A 17704-nucleotide genomic window follows, 5' to 3' on the forward strand; every position below is an offset into this window, starting at 1 on the left:
GGAAGACAGGTACAAAGAGAACATATGGATATTTTTCTAGATGACCAAGTATTCCAGAACACTTTAAAAGAAATGGGAGTGTAGCCCTTCAGATGCTTACAGGGAAGTTTAAATGTTATGAGAAACTCATAGGATGGGTGAAGTAAATAAAATACAGTTTGTAAAAGCAGCATGATCTCAGTGATGTGGGAGAAATGTTGGTAGGTAAAAGCCCACAAGCATCTTCGACATGTCACAGGGGAGGTCTTCGGTTTGTGAGGCTGTGGGAGATTTTCATTTCCTTTTCATGTGTTTGTCTGTCTTCAAGTCTTCTTTAAAAGAGCATGTGCTACTTTCAAAATCAGTCAATTTATTTTTTAAAGTAACACTTGAGAAAGTCAGCACCGTTCCAAGGTTTGCAGATCCTTTTAAGTTTTTAGGATACAATTTGAGAGAATAATATTTTAACAGAATTTCTATTATTTGCTGATCCAATCAGAAAATAATGACATTTATTTTAGTAGGTACCACCCAACTCCTCTCTCAAACAGTTCTTGAATAGGGGGAGGCTGGTTAGGCAATGAAGACAGGGTGGCTGTCTAACAAAGCTTTAAGAACTGCAACAGCTCCCTCTAGACCCTCATTGTGTTAGAGAAGGAGAAGCTTAGTCCTTCACAGAGATGCTTCCAAGGTTCTTGTGAGCTGGAGGGGTGAGGGGGCACCCCCCACTTCCTGCGTTGCCATCTCCCATGGGGCATTGTCCCGCCCACCTAGAGGACCAGCTGAAGTGCCATAGAATAAAATCCATGTCATAGGTGATTTCGTACTCAGCACGAGAGGGGGGGAGGACTGTTTTAGTGTCTCTCTAAACACTCCAACCAAGCACTAATATTCATGTAGCTGTTCCATCAACCAAAGCTATTATATTGTATCTGCACTCCAAGCGAGGAGGTACAGTGTGAATAATCTAGATATTCGGAAATGCAAAAACATTTGTATCAGGTAATGAATACATTACCTGATTGAGAGGGGTTGGGGTGGGGACCAGGCTCTCTTTCCTAATTTTGTGTCTGCTTAAGCAGTTTTTTAAAAAAAAAGGATTTGCAGTCCCTGAAGACACTGGTAGTTAGGAGAGTTAGTAGATCTTTCTAAAGGAAATTCTCATAGTTTTAGTGCCCAGACAGAGCGAATCGGTTAAATCAAAATTATGGTAAATCAAGATATAAGAAGCTCTATTGGCAAGCAAAATGTTTCCAACACAATATTAAATAGGGGAAAGCAGAATCTCTTACTATGTATGCAGTAACAGTAACCTCAATTACATGAAAAGGCATGTATGAGTAGAAGGGCGATGGAAAGCATACTGTAATGTAAGCCACTCTTTTCTGCATGGTGGCCTAAGTTTTCAATATATTTCAATTATTTTCTGTTCTTATTTATAGCGATTTTGCAAAGCATCACCTGCTTTCCATGGAAGATTTGTGGTCTGTATAACTCAGTGGAGAGGCATTGGATTAATGAAATTGTATCTCATTGCAGTTGTGAAGAACAGAAGGAGAACTGTCATGATGTTTCCAAGCCATTGCTTTAATCTAACCCTTTGTGGGCGGCCCCGCTCAGGGAGAGGTGCCGGGGTTGTTTGCTCATGCTCAGTACCTTCTCCACCAGGAAGGCTGGTGACCCATATTTTGAGTGAGATTTTAATTCCTTTAAGAAGAACATTTGTATCACTGGGTAATTTCTGATATTCATTATCTTTATTTCTTCTTTTTTTAAATTTGTCTGGAGCAGAGTGAGCTGTGGGAGTGTTTCTGAGCAGGTCAGCAAATTCCTTCTTGAGTCGGGCTGACAGTGTAGCTATCTGAAGACACCGGGTTCTTGCATTGGAGCTGGAGACCAAGTCTCTCCTTAAAGTCACCCATCCTTAGGCATTCTAAGTCCTTCATATCCTACCCTACCTTACGTTGTTCACGCCGACCCATCTTTCCACCGATGTATTGATTTGTTCATTCCAGAAGCATGCCAGGTGTAGTGCTGTGGATTGGAGATACAACAGCGAGCCCAACAGTTACAACCTGGCGGGGAGCTAACAGTCTCACCAGGGAGACAGACAAGTAAATGCAGTTTTATAGTACAGTGCCTAGGTTTATAATAGGAGTAAGAAAAGGATGCTATGGGAGCTTATGAAACAGGCCAGCCAGGAGAAATCAAAGAAGGCTTCCTGACAGAGGTGGTATCTGAGCCAAGACTTGCACAATGAACTCAATTCCCCCGCGTGCAGTAGTGGCGATGGTGGCTGGGATTGGGGATTAAAGAGAGGGTGTCCCAGGCAGAGGGGACAGCATCTACAAAGACTTGGAAGCAGAAGAGTGACCGAATCACATTTGTGTTTAGAAAGAGCACCCTGGCTGCTGTGAGGGCAAGAAGCAATAAGGTCTAGAGCAGAGCCCCAAGGAATACATTTATATGGGACTTGCCCAGGAGGCTGGGGTGCACTGCCAGCAGAGGGGGGGAGACAGGAGAGAGGGGCATCGCAGAAGATAAGGAGAGTGGGGATGGGATCTTCAAACATTCCAGAACCATAGTTCACTGACTAGAAGATGCCACGGATCATAAGACACACCAGTATTTTATGGCCAGTTAGACTGTGATCGTGGATTGTAAGGCACATTCTGATTTCAGAGCTCAAAAGTGCTAAACAACTTAAGTATACATTAGAACCAAAGAGCTATTATAAGTTGAAGACGAAAAAATATCTTTTAGCTTCATGAGGAAGAGATACTGACTACTGTGAAAGTGGCGTTAGTGGAGCCTAGGTGTCAGAAGCGAGATTAGAGAAGTTTGAGACATGGAGAGGGATGGGTGGTGGTGTGTTCGGGGGTGCTTAACAAATTGCATCCATCCCTCCAAGTTTCCAGGCCAAGAGAGAGGCAATAAGTAAGATAGGCACAAGACAAAACGTCACCTTTTATTTTTCTGATAAAGCTAATACTGGAGAATGTGCTTTATATCTGGATCCAAGAAGGCTTCCCGAAATTGAGCCCCAGAACGAGACCCACCCTGGTGCTGCTGAGCAGCACAAGCTGAGCCCGCGAGGGTCTCCCTGCAAATCCCCTGGTGTGGAGGGACGCAGAGAACATGCATCCTGCAGGCAGACAGACCCCAAGGAGAGAGCGAAGGGCTGGCCTACACACCGGCAGCTTCTTCCAAACTCATCAGATGAGGGGACGCATGTGATGCCCCTGGAGCTGCCTTCACGGCAGGATACATCGAGAGTAGGGATAAGTCATTTTCCCTTAACAATGAGTGTGGAGACAGTGCAAATAACACTCCCAAGAAACTGAACCGTAAAAGATAAGACAACTTAACCCAAACCAGCTACCTTCACTCCCCACCACCCACCTTTTCTCCTCTGTTGCTGGGAAAAAGTATCCATCTATTGCATGTATCTAAATTCTCTTGGCTCACCACAGAAGGCCGGCTCTGTTCCCACTTTCTCTCTGAAATCTAGTTCTAGCCCCACCTCCGCAATCCCCGGCTATTCCATTTGTATTTGTCTGATTCTTCATTGTTACAAACATGTAAGTTTTGTCTCCTTAGTTATAAGCCCCTTGAACATAGAGACAATGTAATATCCTTCTGTCTTATCCCCCTTAACCACTGGAAGGAACAGTGCCTGACCCAGAGGAGTGGGTGAGGCCAGAGATGGTGAGATGGAACCCCACCTTTGGGAACCCTCAGTCAGATGCCATTCACACGAGACCTGGCTTGTGATGTTACATCTTCCTGTGTGGGTCTCATTGATAAGATCTGTGGCTGACCTGTGCAGGGTCCCCATCTCTGTTACAGAAGCGGTTTGCAGAGGAGCGTAACTGCTGCTCCTCTTTGCTCCGCAAATGTTTCTCAAACATCTCTGCGCTGTCCTGTAAAACCTAAAATGAGACACCCCTCAGATGTGCGGAGACACGCACACCTGTCCCTGGAGCCGAGGCCTCCCCAGCATGTCCAGCCCCGGCTCTCTTTGTTGGCAAAAGAAATCCAATCAAACATGTTGGCTCAGCACCCGACACCACAACAGAATCAGATAAGAGCCGGCGGGTAAAGCTAAGCCTGTATTCCTAGCAGTATATTTTTACCGCTCGGTCGGGGAAGACAAATTGATGAGATTTACACCAAGTCTGTCTGTCTTTCATGGGCCTTCTCACTCCTCTAAACTGTAGCAGATGAAGCAGAGGTCACAGACTGCCTGCAGCATTTCCCCCCCCCCCCCAACAAGCACAAGAGGGACTTTGTAGATTCACTACAGATAAGAGACAGCAAAATTCAAGGTGTCAAAACTGCTTACCTCCCCTCCCCCACGATCTCAGACGATCCAAGGGAAGCACCGTCCATGCGTGTGGGAGAATTATTAAGTATTCCTAAAGAAGCCAGAAAGCCTGGACTTCAGCACCCTTGGGGTGAGGCACATGGTGGTACCTGAAGCGGGGTCCCTGGCCAGGGCCTGGCCTGATGCACGGTGAATTCTCAGCAGATCCTGGCTCCCTGGTCCGCACTCAGGGCTGGGCTGGGAGGTGGGTGGGTACTGCACCCGAATGAGGAGACCGGGCACTTTCATGGAAGGATTACAAAATATACTTGTGAGTGAAGGAACAGGTGATCCAATACATGGGCTTTCCCAGAAGCAGAGCTTTCAGTCCTGCTAAGAGCCCTGTCCCATGCTGTTCCTCTCCCTGGAGTCACCTCTGTGCGGGCCAACTCCTTTGCGCTGGTCAACTGGATCTCGGCTCAGACAGCCTCCAGGTCTTGGCTCAGGACATCACGTATTTCCTTAGCCCTTGCGTTGAGCTGGATACCCTCCTGCAGTCCCCCCATCACGGCCCCTACTGTGTTATAATCCCCTGAGTCTCTGTCGCTCACCACCTCGGGTGGGTCATTCCACCGCTAAACCTCGGCCCCCAGAACAGTGCCTGCCGGAAGCTGCACAAGTGACTGGACGAGTTCTTTCTAATGGTTTGGGTCTGGAGATGGCTGATGCCTTTAGCAGCAGATAATGACTTTAACTGGGGTTGTGTCTTGCTCAGCGCAGGACACCCCACTGTGAGTGGCCCTTAGGAGAGCACATGACAGGGAACAGCGAGGAGAAGCAGCCGTCGGTTTCACCGTTGCCCTTCCCTCTCTGGCCTGCCAAGCTCGCCCTGAGCCTGTCTGTGGATAAACCAGGGCCTTTCCCGGAGGATTCCAAGCTCTGGGTCAGTTTCAGAGCAGAAGCGCTTCCCTCAAGTCTTTAGCCCTCAGGTAGGCTGTTCAGTCCCCCCAGGGGCCCAGTTCCAGCACCTCTGGAATTTGCCCTGGTCACCCAGCCCTCTTAACCCTCTCAACTCCCACTCCCACTTCTAGCCTCTGTCCTTCATTGAATCAAATCATCTGCAGGGTCTTGGCTTTTCCCCTATACGGAGATCTCCCCTTCCTCTCCCTGTGCGGCCGCAGCCGAGTCCCCGCTCCCGTCTCTGCTCCTTCTTCAAGCCCACGTGCGTGGCCGGGAGGGTAGTTTGTGTCCACTGCAACCGTGGAGGTGCGGTGTGGACAGCTGTGTGGAATCGGGGTGCAGGAGGAGTCCTGGTCACAGGGATGCTTGCCTGGGGCTTTAATTAGACTTCCTTCCTTCCTTCCTTCCTTCCTTCCTTCCTTCCTTCCTTCCTTCCTTCCTTCCTTCCTTCCTTCCTTTCTTCCTTCCTTCTTCCCTTCTTTCCCCTCCAGCTCAGAACAAACATCCACTTAGAACATATTTTAGAAACTTGGAGCATTACGTTTTAACATTCCGCACCCAGCACCTCGGTGTAGTAAATAAATCCATAAGCCAATTGCCTCAATTAGTCTGATTTCCCGGTGCCCTGGGGTACCTTTTGCTCCTGGGTGAATGATTATCTCACGCTAGGGGACAGGAGGGGGTGTGGGTGTAGGGCTTGTCCTTGCTTCTGACTTGCAAGCCGACGGGGGAAGTCATTGTTCCCGGGATGTGTGCAGAGCCCGCCAGGTGCTCCGTGGCCTTCCCTGTGGCACGTTCCCCAAGTTACCTGTGTCACAAACACATCTCTCATTTGCCAGAATGGTCTTGGGTTTGTTCTGAATCTGGCAGGTCCTCCGACACCACATTCTTAAATCTCACGAACACGCTTTATACAAAAAAAAAATAAAAAATGCTGCCTTGCCAGGAAGAAGGATTGTACGAGTTTCAATGTGAAATGCTTTTTGTGGTAGGCCTTTGCTTGGGAGACTTTGTACATTGGGCACGCTGTCATCTCTGAGGATGCACTTATTTCATGGTAAGTTTCAGCCCTTCGTTTAAAGCAATAGGTATGAAGAAGTGGTTTGTGAACTGAATTTTAACAGATAAATTCACATGTTAAATACACACGAGGAGCTATCATTTTACTTTAGGGGTTTTTCATAATTAGAAAAATGACCCTAAATGTGTTTGAGAAGTGTAATGCTCTGATGCTAGATCTTGTTTAAATGAAGTGATTTTATTAAGAATCAGACAAGATTACCAGTGCTTTTCTACTCACAGGAGTTCTTGTTTAGTTATACCCCACTACATCCCAACAGGAGACGGCGAGTTTTGTAAATTCTGCATTTCCCATTGATATTCAAGATGCTCATTCAGGCTCCCTGGCCGGTGCTTGCTGAGTGGTTAGAGCGTCCGCCCACGGACCGAAGGTCACGGGTTTGATTCCCAGTCAAGGGCACGTATCTGAGTTGCAGGCTTGATCCCTGGCCCGGTCGGGGCACGTGTGGGAGGCAACCAGTCGATGTGTCTCTCTCACACCGATGTTTCTCTCTCCCTCTCTCCCTCCCTTCCACTCTCACTAAAAATCAATGGACAACCAATAGATGCTCCCTCAGGACAGCCTGCCCCTTTTAGAGCCACTTCTCTCCCTTGTCTCATTCTTTCAGGGGAGAAGGTGAGGTGCCCACCCAGAGCTGGGACTATTTATGATGTTCTGCTGGAACATTCGGTAACTCATCCAGTCTCACGGGGCCTCTCACCTAGACTTCTGTGATTCTGTGTGCTCTGATTATCTATTTCTGTGTAACAAACCACCCCCACATTTAGTGGCTTAAGAAATTCTTTTTTGTTTCTCACCGTTCTGTGGGTTCTTGCTCAGCTGGGTGGTTCTCACCTGGGCTTCCCGCCTGTGGCTGTCGGCCGGTGTTGGCTGGGGCTGCGGTCCTCGGACAGCTGAGCTGGGCTGGGTGGCCACGACGGCTCGTTTACATGAGTGACAGAGGCTGGCCGTCAGCCGAGCGCTCAGAGGGGCTGTCCACCAGGGCACCTGCATGTCACCTCTTGTGTGGTTCATTCCTCAGGGTGGTTGGGTTCCAAGAGAAGCTGCAAGGCGTCCCAGGACCTTGCTTCAGTGCCCCAGGCATCACTTTGGCCACACTCTACTGCACAAGGCAGGGGGCTAAGGTCAGTCCAGATTCGAGGGGAAGAGAATTGGCTCCGCCTGGGGATGTGAGTTGCAGAATACAGATGGGGTCCATTATTTTATTATGGTAGTATGTCAGAAGAAGAGCGTTCTTTAGAGGAAAGAGACTAAATAAATACGAAAGGCAGGAGAGGCATTGTGATGCAGTGTAGGGAGCTTAGGGAATGATTAATAGGTACGAACGAATTGGCCAGGCCTGCTGGGTAGAACTCGGGGAGCACCCACTGAATGAGCCTATCTCCACGGAAGCCAGGTGGCATCCACAGAGAGAAACATGCCCATCCACTGGCCCCAGCCCTAAGTCAGCCCACTCATATTACAGGTGACTGAATCACAACGTGGTAAGGGAATTTAAATAGCATGGTTTTAAAGGCATATTTGCCTAAAACCTTCTGCACGCATGTATCCTGCTCGCATGGAGTCTGTAAAACCATCTTCACAAATCAGAACTGCATATCACTTCACAGACGCATGGAGAAGTGTGCAGCAATGTGTCCAGTGCACGTGTTTCTCAGATCGCATGTTAGACATGCTCAGAGAAGGCTTTGCCCAAGGAGAGCTTATATACTAAGGATCACACTGTTGGGTGTTTAAAAAAAGGTCAAGTTCTGTCCAGGCGCTTGCAAGTCTGACTGCCTCCGTAGCCTGAGTCAGGAAAACAGCTGTCCTGTTGGTCCTTCTGCGTCCTGGTACCTGGGCCCCAGCTGTGGAGTGTGGCTCGTCTGGAGGCAGAGTCAGAGGCAGACAACAGTCCTGAGGGTTGTCAGGGTTACTTGTCACCTTGCGACATTGTTTCCTTCCCCCCTGCATACTCCTCTCTGGCTCCGTGGGGATTCAAATTTGTGTTTATCTGTGCTGAAAATTTAGAGACAAGATAAACAACACTTGAAGCTATTTATAACCAGAGGCTGTGCCAGGAATGAATTAGACTTTGTATTAGACATGTTAAAATGTTGGATGCCTGGCCCATGCCTCACTAACTTTGACACACGTATTTTGTGGTAATTTTAAGTTTCAGTTGGTTAATTTTAAGCTCAGTTGGTTGAGTATCATCCCATACATCAAAAAGGTTGCTGGTTCGATTCCTGGTAATGGCACGTACCTAGGTTGCAGGTTCGATCCCCAGTCAGGGCACATATAGGAGGCAACTGATCGATGTTTCTCTCTTACATCGATGTTTCTCTCTCTCTCTCCTTTCCTTCCTTTCTCTCTAAAAATCAATAATTAACATATCCTTGGTGAGGATTTTAAAAAATGTTGGTCGCTAGGAAAGGTAGGAAGAATATCCCTAGGTGTGAAAAGCAGATATTCAGAGACTGATAGAAGTTTGACCCAGAGTATGGCTATGTGGGATTAGAACTCTGTTGATTTATGAAATACATTCTTGTGGAATGCTAAGCATTTAGGATCCTGGAGATGCATTTATAGAGGGCTCATACTTTTCTACTACCAGGAGGGCATTTGGCAGGGCTGAGGAACATGGAAGAAGGGTGGGTGAGAGAGAGGGTAAAGAATAGGGCACCATACAAACATGAACCTCAGAGCAGTGGGCAGACGTGGGAGGAGATGGGCTCCACGCTTGTCTGACTCCGTCCACGTAGATCATCCTAAACAGTGGAGTCCTTGCCTGTTCTTGGCTCCGATGAAGAGTCCACACCTTCTGCACAACAGCCTAATGTAGATCCACAGTTCACCTTCCTCCCTCACTTCTCTTTTGACTCTGACTAAGGAGAGAACTCCTACTGTGTGCCAGATACTGTGTTACCTGGGGGGATAAAACACACAAACTCTCATGTTGGGCTGCAGACAATAAACACGCCAACAAATAAATAATATAATTCCAGATTGTGATGGTTGGTTTGGAAAAATGGAGTGGGGTTGCTAAAGAATAGCAGTGGGTTCCCGGTTTGGCTAGGATGTTGGGGCGTTAACACGAATGATCCCGGAGTCATTGATTAAAACTCTGACACACGTATTTTGTGGTAATTTTAAGTTTCTGAAGTTGCATGTTGTTAAGGTTCAAATTAAAACCATTGTTGCCCTTTCTGAGCCGAATGCTGAATGGACAGCATTTCTGGGGAGCAGGGGGAAGCTGCCCGGATGGCCAGGCCCCTCCTGGATGACACTTTCCTCATCACCGCTTTCTCTCCTCAGGGAAAGGAGACGTGTTTGGAGATGTGTTCTGGAAGGAAGCCACCCTTGCCCAGTCCTGCGCCAACGTTAGGGCCCTGACCTACTGTGACCTGCACGTGATCAAGCGAGACGCCCTGCAGAAAGTGCTGGAATTCTACACGGCCTTCTCCCACTCCTTTTCCAGGAACCTCATTCTCACTTACAACCTGAGGAAGAGGGTGAGCCTGCAGTTTCAGTTTCTTGTCTACCAAGAATAGTCCCTGCGCACCTAGGATGGCCCCGTGGCCCAGGAACGTCCTTTCCTGGTTTATTTAAGTGGCGCCATGGGTCCTATAGGAGTTCTGTCCGCTGCTTGCTCTTCAGAGTTTTTGCTATAAAATGAAGGGGAGAGGAATGTTACTAGATGAAAAGATGGGTCCGTTTTGGAGTAGAAGCGATTCATTCATGAGTGTGTCTCTGGGCTTTTCCCCAACAGTATCTAGACCTTCTAGCATTTTGAAAAGGTGAATAAAACATGAGATCGTTAGTCAATAAAATGGCTGAGTGGGGCCCCTCAGTTAATGTAAACTGAATTTTGCTGGTGACAGGGACCCCCTGAGTGGTGTGAGGATATTAGCCAGCTGGCAATAATAACTTTTTAAAAGATGTGAAAATGATCTAGGTGGGTCCAGAAAATAAGAATGGTTTGGACTACGATGGCCTAGAGAATATTTTAGATACAAATGCCAATGTTACCAGTTGAGGAACAGTAGTAGCTTTGAGAGCCAAAAGATTTCTCATCTGACGTTGTTTCCTGAGTCTTCAAATCATCAGAATTGCTCCATCTGACTGTGAGGATTAAAATATTTGTCTTGTACTCTAGGTTTTCGTGATTGATGTTCTAGCACTTTATTTAACTCTTTTAGTTAAATCAGTAACCAATGTAAGTCCGTCCCTACCTACAGAAATTGTCTGGAAGGATTGTCATAGGAATCTTGCCCGAAAGACCTCATAATCTCCCCCCCAAGGTCCCTGTCTCTCTGACATTGCCCATGGTGCCCGGAGGTTCCAAGTTAGAAGCCCCGGCTCCTTGCGATGCCTCTTCCCCTCTCCCGCGCCTCGGGTTACCTGCTCATCAGATCCCGTTGGTTGCACCCAGGCTCTCACGCCTGCACCCACACTGTGCTTCCACCTCAGGGCTCCCCCTGAGCTCTCGGGACACAGCGCCCCTGACACCGACCCTCCCCACATCCTGGACGGTGCCCAAGGCCCCAACGCACCCTCTTCCTAGCGTCTGTCCTCAGTGCAGTGCTTTCTCTCCTGGCCACTGAGTGACTTTAAAAATGAATCGGGTCACGACCCTCCCCCCTTTAAGGATGTTTTGCTTCCACTCTGACTGCAGGATAATGCCCGTATCCTTCAGCACGGTTTATATGCTTTACACATCTGGCCCGACGTAACCCCCAAGGCCCAACCTCAGTCCCTCGCCCCACGCCCACCCCTGCCACCCTGGGAACTCCTCGCAGCTCTGCAGCTCTGTAGCCACGCCACCCCCTGCAGAGAGCAGTGCCCCTGCCTGCGGCCTCCTGGACCCAGGGTTCCTTCCTTTCCTTCTGTGTGTGACCAACACCTGTTAACCCTTGAGACGCCGCTGAAGTGTTTATTTGTTCATTCGTCAAACACGCCAACTGAATTAAGTAGATATATAAAGCTGAATAACACTCAGTCCCCCGTCTCCGGGAGCCTAGAGGCTTACAGAGAAGGTGGAAGGATGGTGCAGTATGTGATGCTAAGTTCAGGGAGCACGGCTTGCACAAAGGACTGTGGGAGTGTAAAGGGGGAGGACGGCTGAGGGGGAATTGAGGAGACTGTGTCGGGTGATACCTGAGCTGAGGCTCAGACGGTGAGTTTGCAAATAAAAGAGAGAGAGAGGAAGCAGGTGTTCCAGTTGGAGGGGCAGTTTGAGCAAAGGCAGAGCAAGGAAATCGCCTTTTGTCTTCCAAGTCCTTTGTAAGAGATTCTAATTGCCTGTCTTTGGGGTGTCCTAACACTATGCTTCCCAGTATTTTAAATCCCTTGGATCGATTGCTGTATGAATTGTTCAGAGACCTGGGAGGGCAAGGGCTTGGTGCCTCGGTGTCCCCAGTGCTAAACCCAGTGCAGAGAATTAAAAAACATTTGGGGCCGGCAAGGAGAAAGCGATGGGATCTCTGGGCCTCAGTTTCCACCTCATAAAAATGTGAGGTGGTGGCTAGATGATTTTTTTCGGTTCTGTGATTTGAAAGCTGGTCATTTAAATTCCAGTGGGGAATGGGCAGGGGCGGAGAAGAGAGCATCCGCAGCCCTTCCTTGCTTATCTGGGAACATGGATGGAATGCTTGCTGGTGATACTTTTAGCCAAGTAGAATCTCTTAAAAAGTATATTTTCTGATTTATTTCCTCTTTTCCTGAAAGCAAGTTGATTATAATCAACTTTCAGTGTTGCTGATAATATAGGTTGGAAAATGTGCAAGTTTGGGTTATTTGGAGGAGTAATCATCTTAGAATAATTGCAGAGCTAACCTGTCTTTAAAGGGCGACAATAAAAATAACAACACCTCAGCGGTCAGGTTGGTTTTGTAAGTCCAGAACGATTGGTGACTCTGCAGAAGAGAAGACTCGGGGGCCGCAGTTCTGAAGGGCTGTCGTGGAGGAGCTTTAGCAAGGTCTGTGTGGCACAGGGTGCAGAGACAGAATCAAAGCTGCAGACAGTGTAAGAAAGACCTTGGAAAGATCAGAGCTGCCCAACGAGTGCAGTAGGCAGCTTCGAGTGATATCAGGTTTCTTGTCCTGAAGGTATTTACGCATCCCCTGGGGACCCCTCAGAGCCATTTCAAGGGGACTTAGGTACCGGGTGGAGAGTCAAATTTCCTTTCAGTCGCCATTGCCAATGAGTCTGGTACGGATGCAAGAGAATTTTAGTGAGATCCGTTATATAAAGAGGTAGCCATTCTTTTTCTTGGAAAAAAGAGGCTTGTCGTTTTAGTGTTGCCATTGTAGTCTCCCATTGTGTCCTTCTGAGAATTAATTTATAGCTACATAGGGCATAGAAGATGAGAACATTCCATGCATGAATTATCCTTGTAGCTAATTTTTTTCTGGCAGAGTGAAGTGTATTCTTGTGGTTGTTTCTATCTTGGCAAAATCGAGCGTGTTATTTGCAAAGATTCCTGAGAACACAGTGCCTTTGACATCTGTTTGGGGAAGTGTTTGATCTCGCAGGCCTCCTCCAGGGCACAGCAGCAACTCGGAGCTGGAAGCTGCCTCAGTGGCCATCCAGTGTCTCCTGCATTCCCCACCACCCTCATTTCACAAATACGACCACAGGGCTAATAATGCATGAGAAATGGCCTCTTGACCAGGCCTGTTCTTGCTTTGCACAGCTCATGGCCTACTCTGGCCTCTGTGTCTCAGCTTCATCCTTGCATCCCTAAACTACGTGTATGAGACCCTGCTCTCAGCACTGCTCAGGAACAGAACTGTTACTTTACTCTATTTCCCCGAAAGACACCTAAGGTCATAGGTAGGAATGATGGGAGGCAGAACCTGGAAACCAACCCAGCATTTGAGCTTTGGTTTTCCTTGCCCGTGGACACTGAGCAAGAGGAGACCCCAGTCTGTGTCCCGCCTCTGCCATTTAGTGCTTCTGTAAGTTAAAAATGCTTTCTCATCTGTAAAATGGGGGCAATGAAAAGCTCCACCTTGTAGATAATTGTGAGGGTTAAATAAGATAATACTTGCAAAGCTTTTACACACAGGGCCCGCACATAGTATGTGCTCAATTAAATTGTGAGTTATTATGATTTTGTTTTGTCTGCTTGACACCCTGTTCCATTCTACTCTTTATTATCTGGAGCCTTTTGGAAAATAAAAAAAAGGCAATTCCTCTGACTTTGTTTATACGGGGTACTCGCTGTGCTGCATGTTTTGTGGGGTGGACTTTATTCCAGGGTTCTCTGCACCTCTTGGAGCAGAGGAGGGGCCAGCTGACCTGGAAAGTGGGCATGGTGCTGGCCTCGCTGTCACTTGAGCTCCTGCCAGTGGAGAGGTCAGCACTCACACACTGTTTTGGCCAGTTCCACTCATGGAGGGGAAGATTAGGCTGTTTCGACATCTCTGTTCAGTCACCAAGGAGTCTGGGTTTTGCCAAGAGGAAAGCACTGCATCTTCTTTCTTCTGAGGGAGATGGCATGTAGTCGTCCATGAAAATAAGGGGCAGTGGAGCCTTCCTCACCCCCAACCCTTGGCTCCCTGGGATGCCAGGCTCTCTTGGCATTTTCCTCCAGGCCCCGAGTCATCTTCTGTCTGCAATCAGAGCTTTGTACACTATTAATAGAAACATTCTTACCAACTCCAGATACTGTGCAAGCTACGTCACGATGTCAGTATGTGCTTTATGTCAGTTTATTAAATCCTCAGAACAGCCTCACCACGTTACAGAAGCAACCCTGTTTCTCAAGGGAATAAACCAGGACCCCGTGGAGAAGAGAATCATTTTCCCAAGGTCACCAGCTGAGAAGTGGCAGGTTCCAAGCCCGGCACGTGCCCCTCCGTGCACGTCCTGAGTTCGGCTTCGTTAAGTGTGGCTCTCAGCTTTTCCCACGGGCATCCTTTGGCTTCTGCTTTCTCCCAGTCTGTCGACTTTTTGGGGCGAGGGGCACAGGTTATCTCCAGAGTATCTCCAATGACCTTCTTCACTCCCCACCCCCAGCACACCCAGAAGCTTGTACGGCAAAATCACAGTAACATCCCAAGTTGGGAGACATGAGAAGTGTCCCCTCATAGGGACACATTGCCGGGTGTGCCGGGGAGGCATGCCCCACTTCACTTTGGTAGGCAGGAGGCTAACCTGGCTGTGACATCAGTAAGTTACCAGGAAGACCACCAGCTTTGGGGCTGAGGACCTAGGTTGGAGTCCTGGTTTGACTACTGACTAGCTGTGTGCCTTTAGGCGAGTTGCTGAACCATCCTAAGCCTCAGTTTCCTCATCTGTAACAAGGATCTAATAAAAGTCCCTCCTTATTAGGTGTATTGAGTAGGTCACATATATTAAACCAGCAGACATTACAGTGACATATACCTGCAGGAACCACTCAACACACACACCTGTCTCCTCCCACTGCCCGACCCTTCCCCCGACCGTCAGCTTCCTCCACCCTTAGTGGTCTGAGTTCGTGCTTTGCTCCCCTTTGCGTATAGCCAGATCCTTTCTTTAATGGCTGTTTCACTCGGGCTCTACTTTCCTTTCGGCCTGGGATGCCGTTTCACGCCCAGGTGCTAGCTCGGGGGTGTGTGTGTGAGGGGGTATTGGGTCCTCCAGCTCATCCGTAGGACAGGCAGGAAATGTGCCACAGCTGGATGGCGTCCTGCAGACACGCACGCAGGTAATTCACAGCAGCCAGCGCCCGGGATGGTTGGCACATAGGTAATTGGGAGGGCGGTTCTCATTCTCTGTGTGGGGGCCTTTAGTTTTAAAGCTAATATTGTTGTGTATTTGAGTATGTTTTTTGCCAGTGTTTGCTTATATTAATTTGTTCCAGGGTGGATTTCTCTTAGCTTGCTAAGGCCCCAACCTAGTGAGTTTGGGAGGGAACTGGGACTATAGTTACTGGAGCTTCCAAAGCAGGGACCTCCTAATGCCTGTTGTCTGAAACTGAGGTTGCCATAGTGAACTGTCCTGAGGACTATATGTATATTTTTAGCCCACTTTAACCAAAGGGACATTTATTCTGGAGAAGAGAAGTCAAACCATGGAGGCTCGGAGAGGGCTCTGCTCATAAGTGGCATTGGAACGCCTTTCAATTTCTGCCTGAACAAATTCTCGCAGGAGGTTGGGAAGCTGGAAAGAAAGCCCGCAAAGCCGGCTGCTTAGAAATGCACCTCCTTCCCCACTGAATCGTCTCAGCCTAAGTTTTAAAAATGATCTCTACGCAGCCCCTATTTTCCTTGTCACCCTCCACAGTGAGGGCTTCTGTGGAATTAAAATCATCTATTCGACTGTCAAGCCTTAAAGATAATAAAATTAGGGTGTTGGAACAGGGGTGGGGGGAGGGAACAGATGATGTGAGTGGTAAGATCATAACTCTTTCAGGACAACAAAGTATAAATCAAAGCCAAGTCCCTTTCTCCTCGAGAGGATCAGGGAGTGACATTCAGGACCTCTGTGGCCCTCCATGGATCCTCAGAGATCTTCCCTATAGTACCCCCCAAAATTTTGCAGAGCCCCATCATGATCCCAGGGGTGGGAGGTGATGAAAGTATCCCCTGCTTCAGTGTGTGTAAATCAGCTTAAACTGCGGGTGGTCAGGCTGTATCCAGCCATTTTTAAAGAAACAATAAAGGTCTGGGATGAGTGTGGGCTTTAAAGCTAGATCTTCACATCTGGGCTCAGCCACCTGCCATCTGGGGAGTGGAGGAGATTGAGTAAGCACAGCTGTTCCTCTCCTGTGGCATCACAGTGTCTACCCCAAAGGGTAGCTCTGGGGAAGGGTGACCAAGTGCCGGGCACAGGGCCTTACATGTAGCAGGTGCACAGTCAAGTTGGTTCCCTTCCATTATCCATAGGAATGGGAGCCGCAGAGCAAAGGAGAGCAGGGGCTATAAGAGTTTGGCTCCGTAGGGAGTGGTGATTAAAATGTGGACTCTAGAGTCAGAATACTTGAGTTCAAAGCCAAGCTCTCCTTAGTGACCTTGGGCCAGTTACCTGCCCCAGTTCATTCAGTTATGAAACAGGGGCAGCGATATACCTTGGAAGGGTGCTTTGATGTAGCAAGTTGTCAATGTATGTGTTGCTGTCATAGTTGTTATTGATGAGTTTAGCTTTTCTGGAAATGCGGAGACACCATCAGGTGATAAAAGTTTTAAACTGGGAGTAGGGGCTAAATTTTAACACCTAGAAATCTTTCAGACACATGATCCCAAGATCTGTGCCTGGGCCCCTCAAGTAGCACCAGACAACCGGCTGGTTCATGTGCTATTGGACTCATCACGGTCTGACTTCCTCCAGTGGATGGAGGGAATGGTAGATTCCGACGTGGATGCTGGGGGAGGAAGTTGTAATTTATCTTACCACTTATCAATCTTAATGTATTGTTACATAGCGTGTTTATCACCAGTTACAAAAGATCTGGCCTAGTTTAGAGGACCATGAGGCCAATGCAGTCCTTTGGTGAGTAATGTACCTTCCTAATATTTTCTTAGAAGTGCATGTTTTACTCATAATAAATGGGGTAATGCTAATGAATCCCAGATCATGGGTTCAGTCCCCAGGGAGCAAGTTGGCTTCTTGATGTCTCAGGTGGTTAGGTCAATGTTTCTCACATTTCGTTGGCCCCTGAACACTCTTTTGAGTTATACTGATATGTATCTATTATCTATTATAATATACCTGTCAGAGCTAATGTTTTGCAGAACATCTTTAGGAAACAGAGCCTATGCTCTTTAATGTCTCTTCTGGCTCAAATGGTCAGTGACCTGTAGAATAGACAGGTCTTGTCTGTGGAACATCAAGAAGCCAAAGATACACCAGCAGTGGGACTCTCCCCATTTGGTTGTCAGTAAAATCCCAAACAGAGGTTACTGGCCGAGTCTCCCTGCTTTCGGCACATCTTCCCGAACTCAGCTTTCCCCCGCCTGCTCCGGGCGCAGCGGCCCATCCATTTGCTGGTGAGCAGCCAGCCTCATGTTATCAAAGAGTCTTTGGCCCTCAATCTTGGCGGCACATGTGCTAATGGAAGGCTGTGAAGGCTGTTTTCTCCAGGCTTCAAATTCCCTTCTTGCCTCATCTGCCTTGTTTCTGTGCTTCCTTGCTCCCATTTAAGCACTCCCTCCACTTTTAAAAAGTTGCTCTTTGGTGCTGAGCATGTCCTTATAAATTTTGCGAGTGAGTCATGGAGGCTTTCATTCTAGCCCCTGCTTTTTCGTAAGTGGGGAGTCAGGAGGTGAACCCAGGCTAACTGTCATAATAATAGCTACCTTCTAAAATGTTAGATTAATGCCCTGGCCGGGTGCTTCGGTTGGTTGCAGCATTGTCTCCTACACCAAAAGGCAGTGGGTTCTATTCCCAGCCAGGGCACCCGCCTCGG

General features: G+C 48.1%; 1 protein-coding gene across 2 annotated transcripts in view; it reads left to right on the plus strand.

Annotated features, from left to right (window-relative positions):
* The window catches only part of KCNH1 (potassium voltage-gated channel subfamily H member 1), a gene marked incomplete at both ends in the record, with an annotated part of 265348 nt that overhangs the window by 200721 nt on the left and 46923 nt on the right, over positions 1–17704 (plus strand). For both annotated transcript variants that reach the window (XM_081121280.1, XM_081121281.1), the window contains one exon: positions 9624–9820. In XM_081121280.1, the coding sequence (XP_080977406.1) occupies positions 9624–9820 (197 nt within the window). The remainder of the gene's footprint in view (positions 1–9623; positions 9821–17704) is intronic.

This window comes from Miniopterus schreibersii (genome assembly GCF_964146895.1).
Source record: "Miniopterus schreibersii genome assembly, chromosome: 19".
In the NCBI taxonomy this organism is placed as follows: Eukaryota; Metazoa; Chordata; class Mammalia; order Chiroptera; family Miniopteridae; genus Miniopterus; species Miniopterus schreibersii.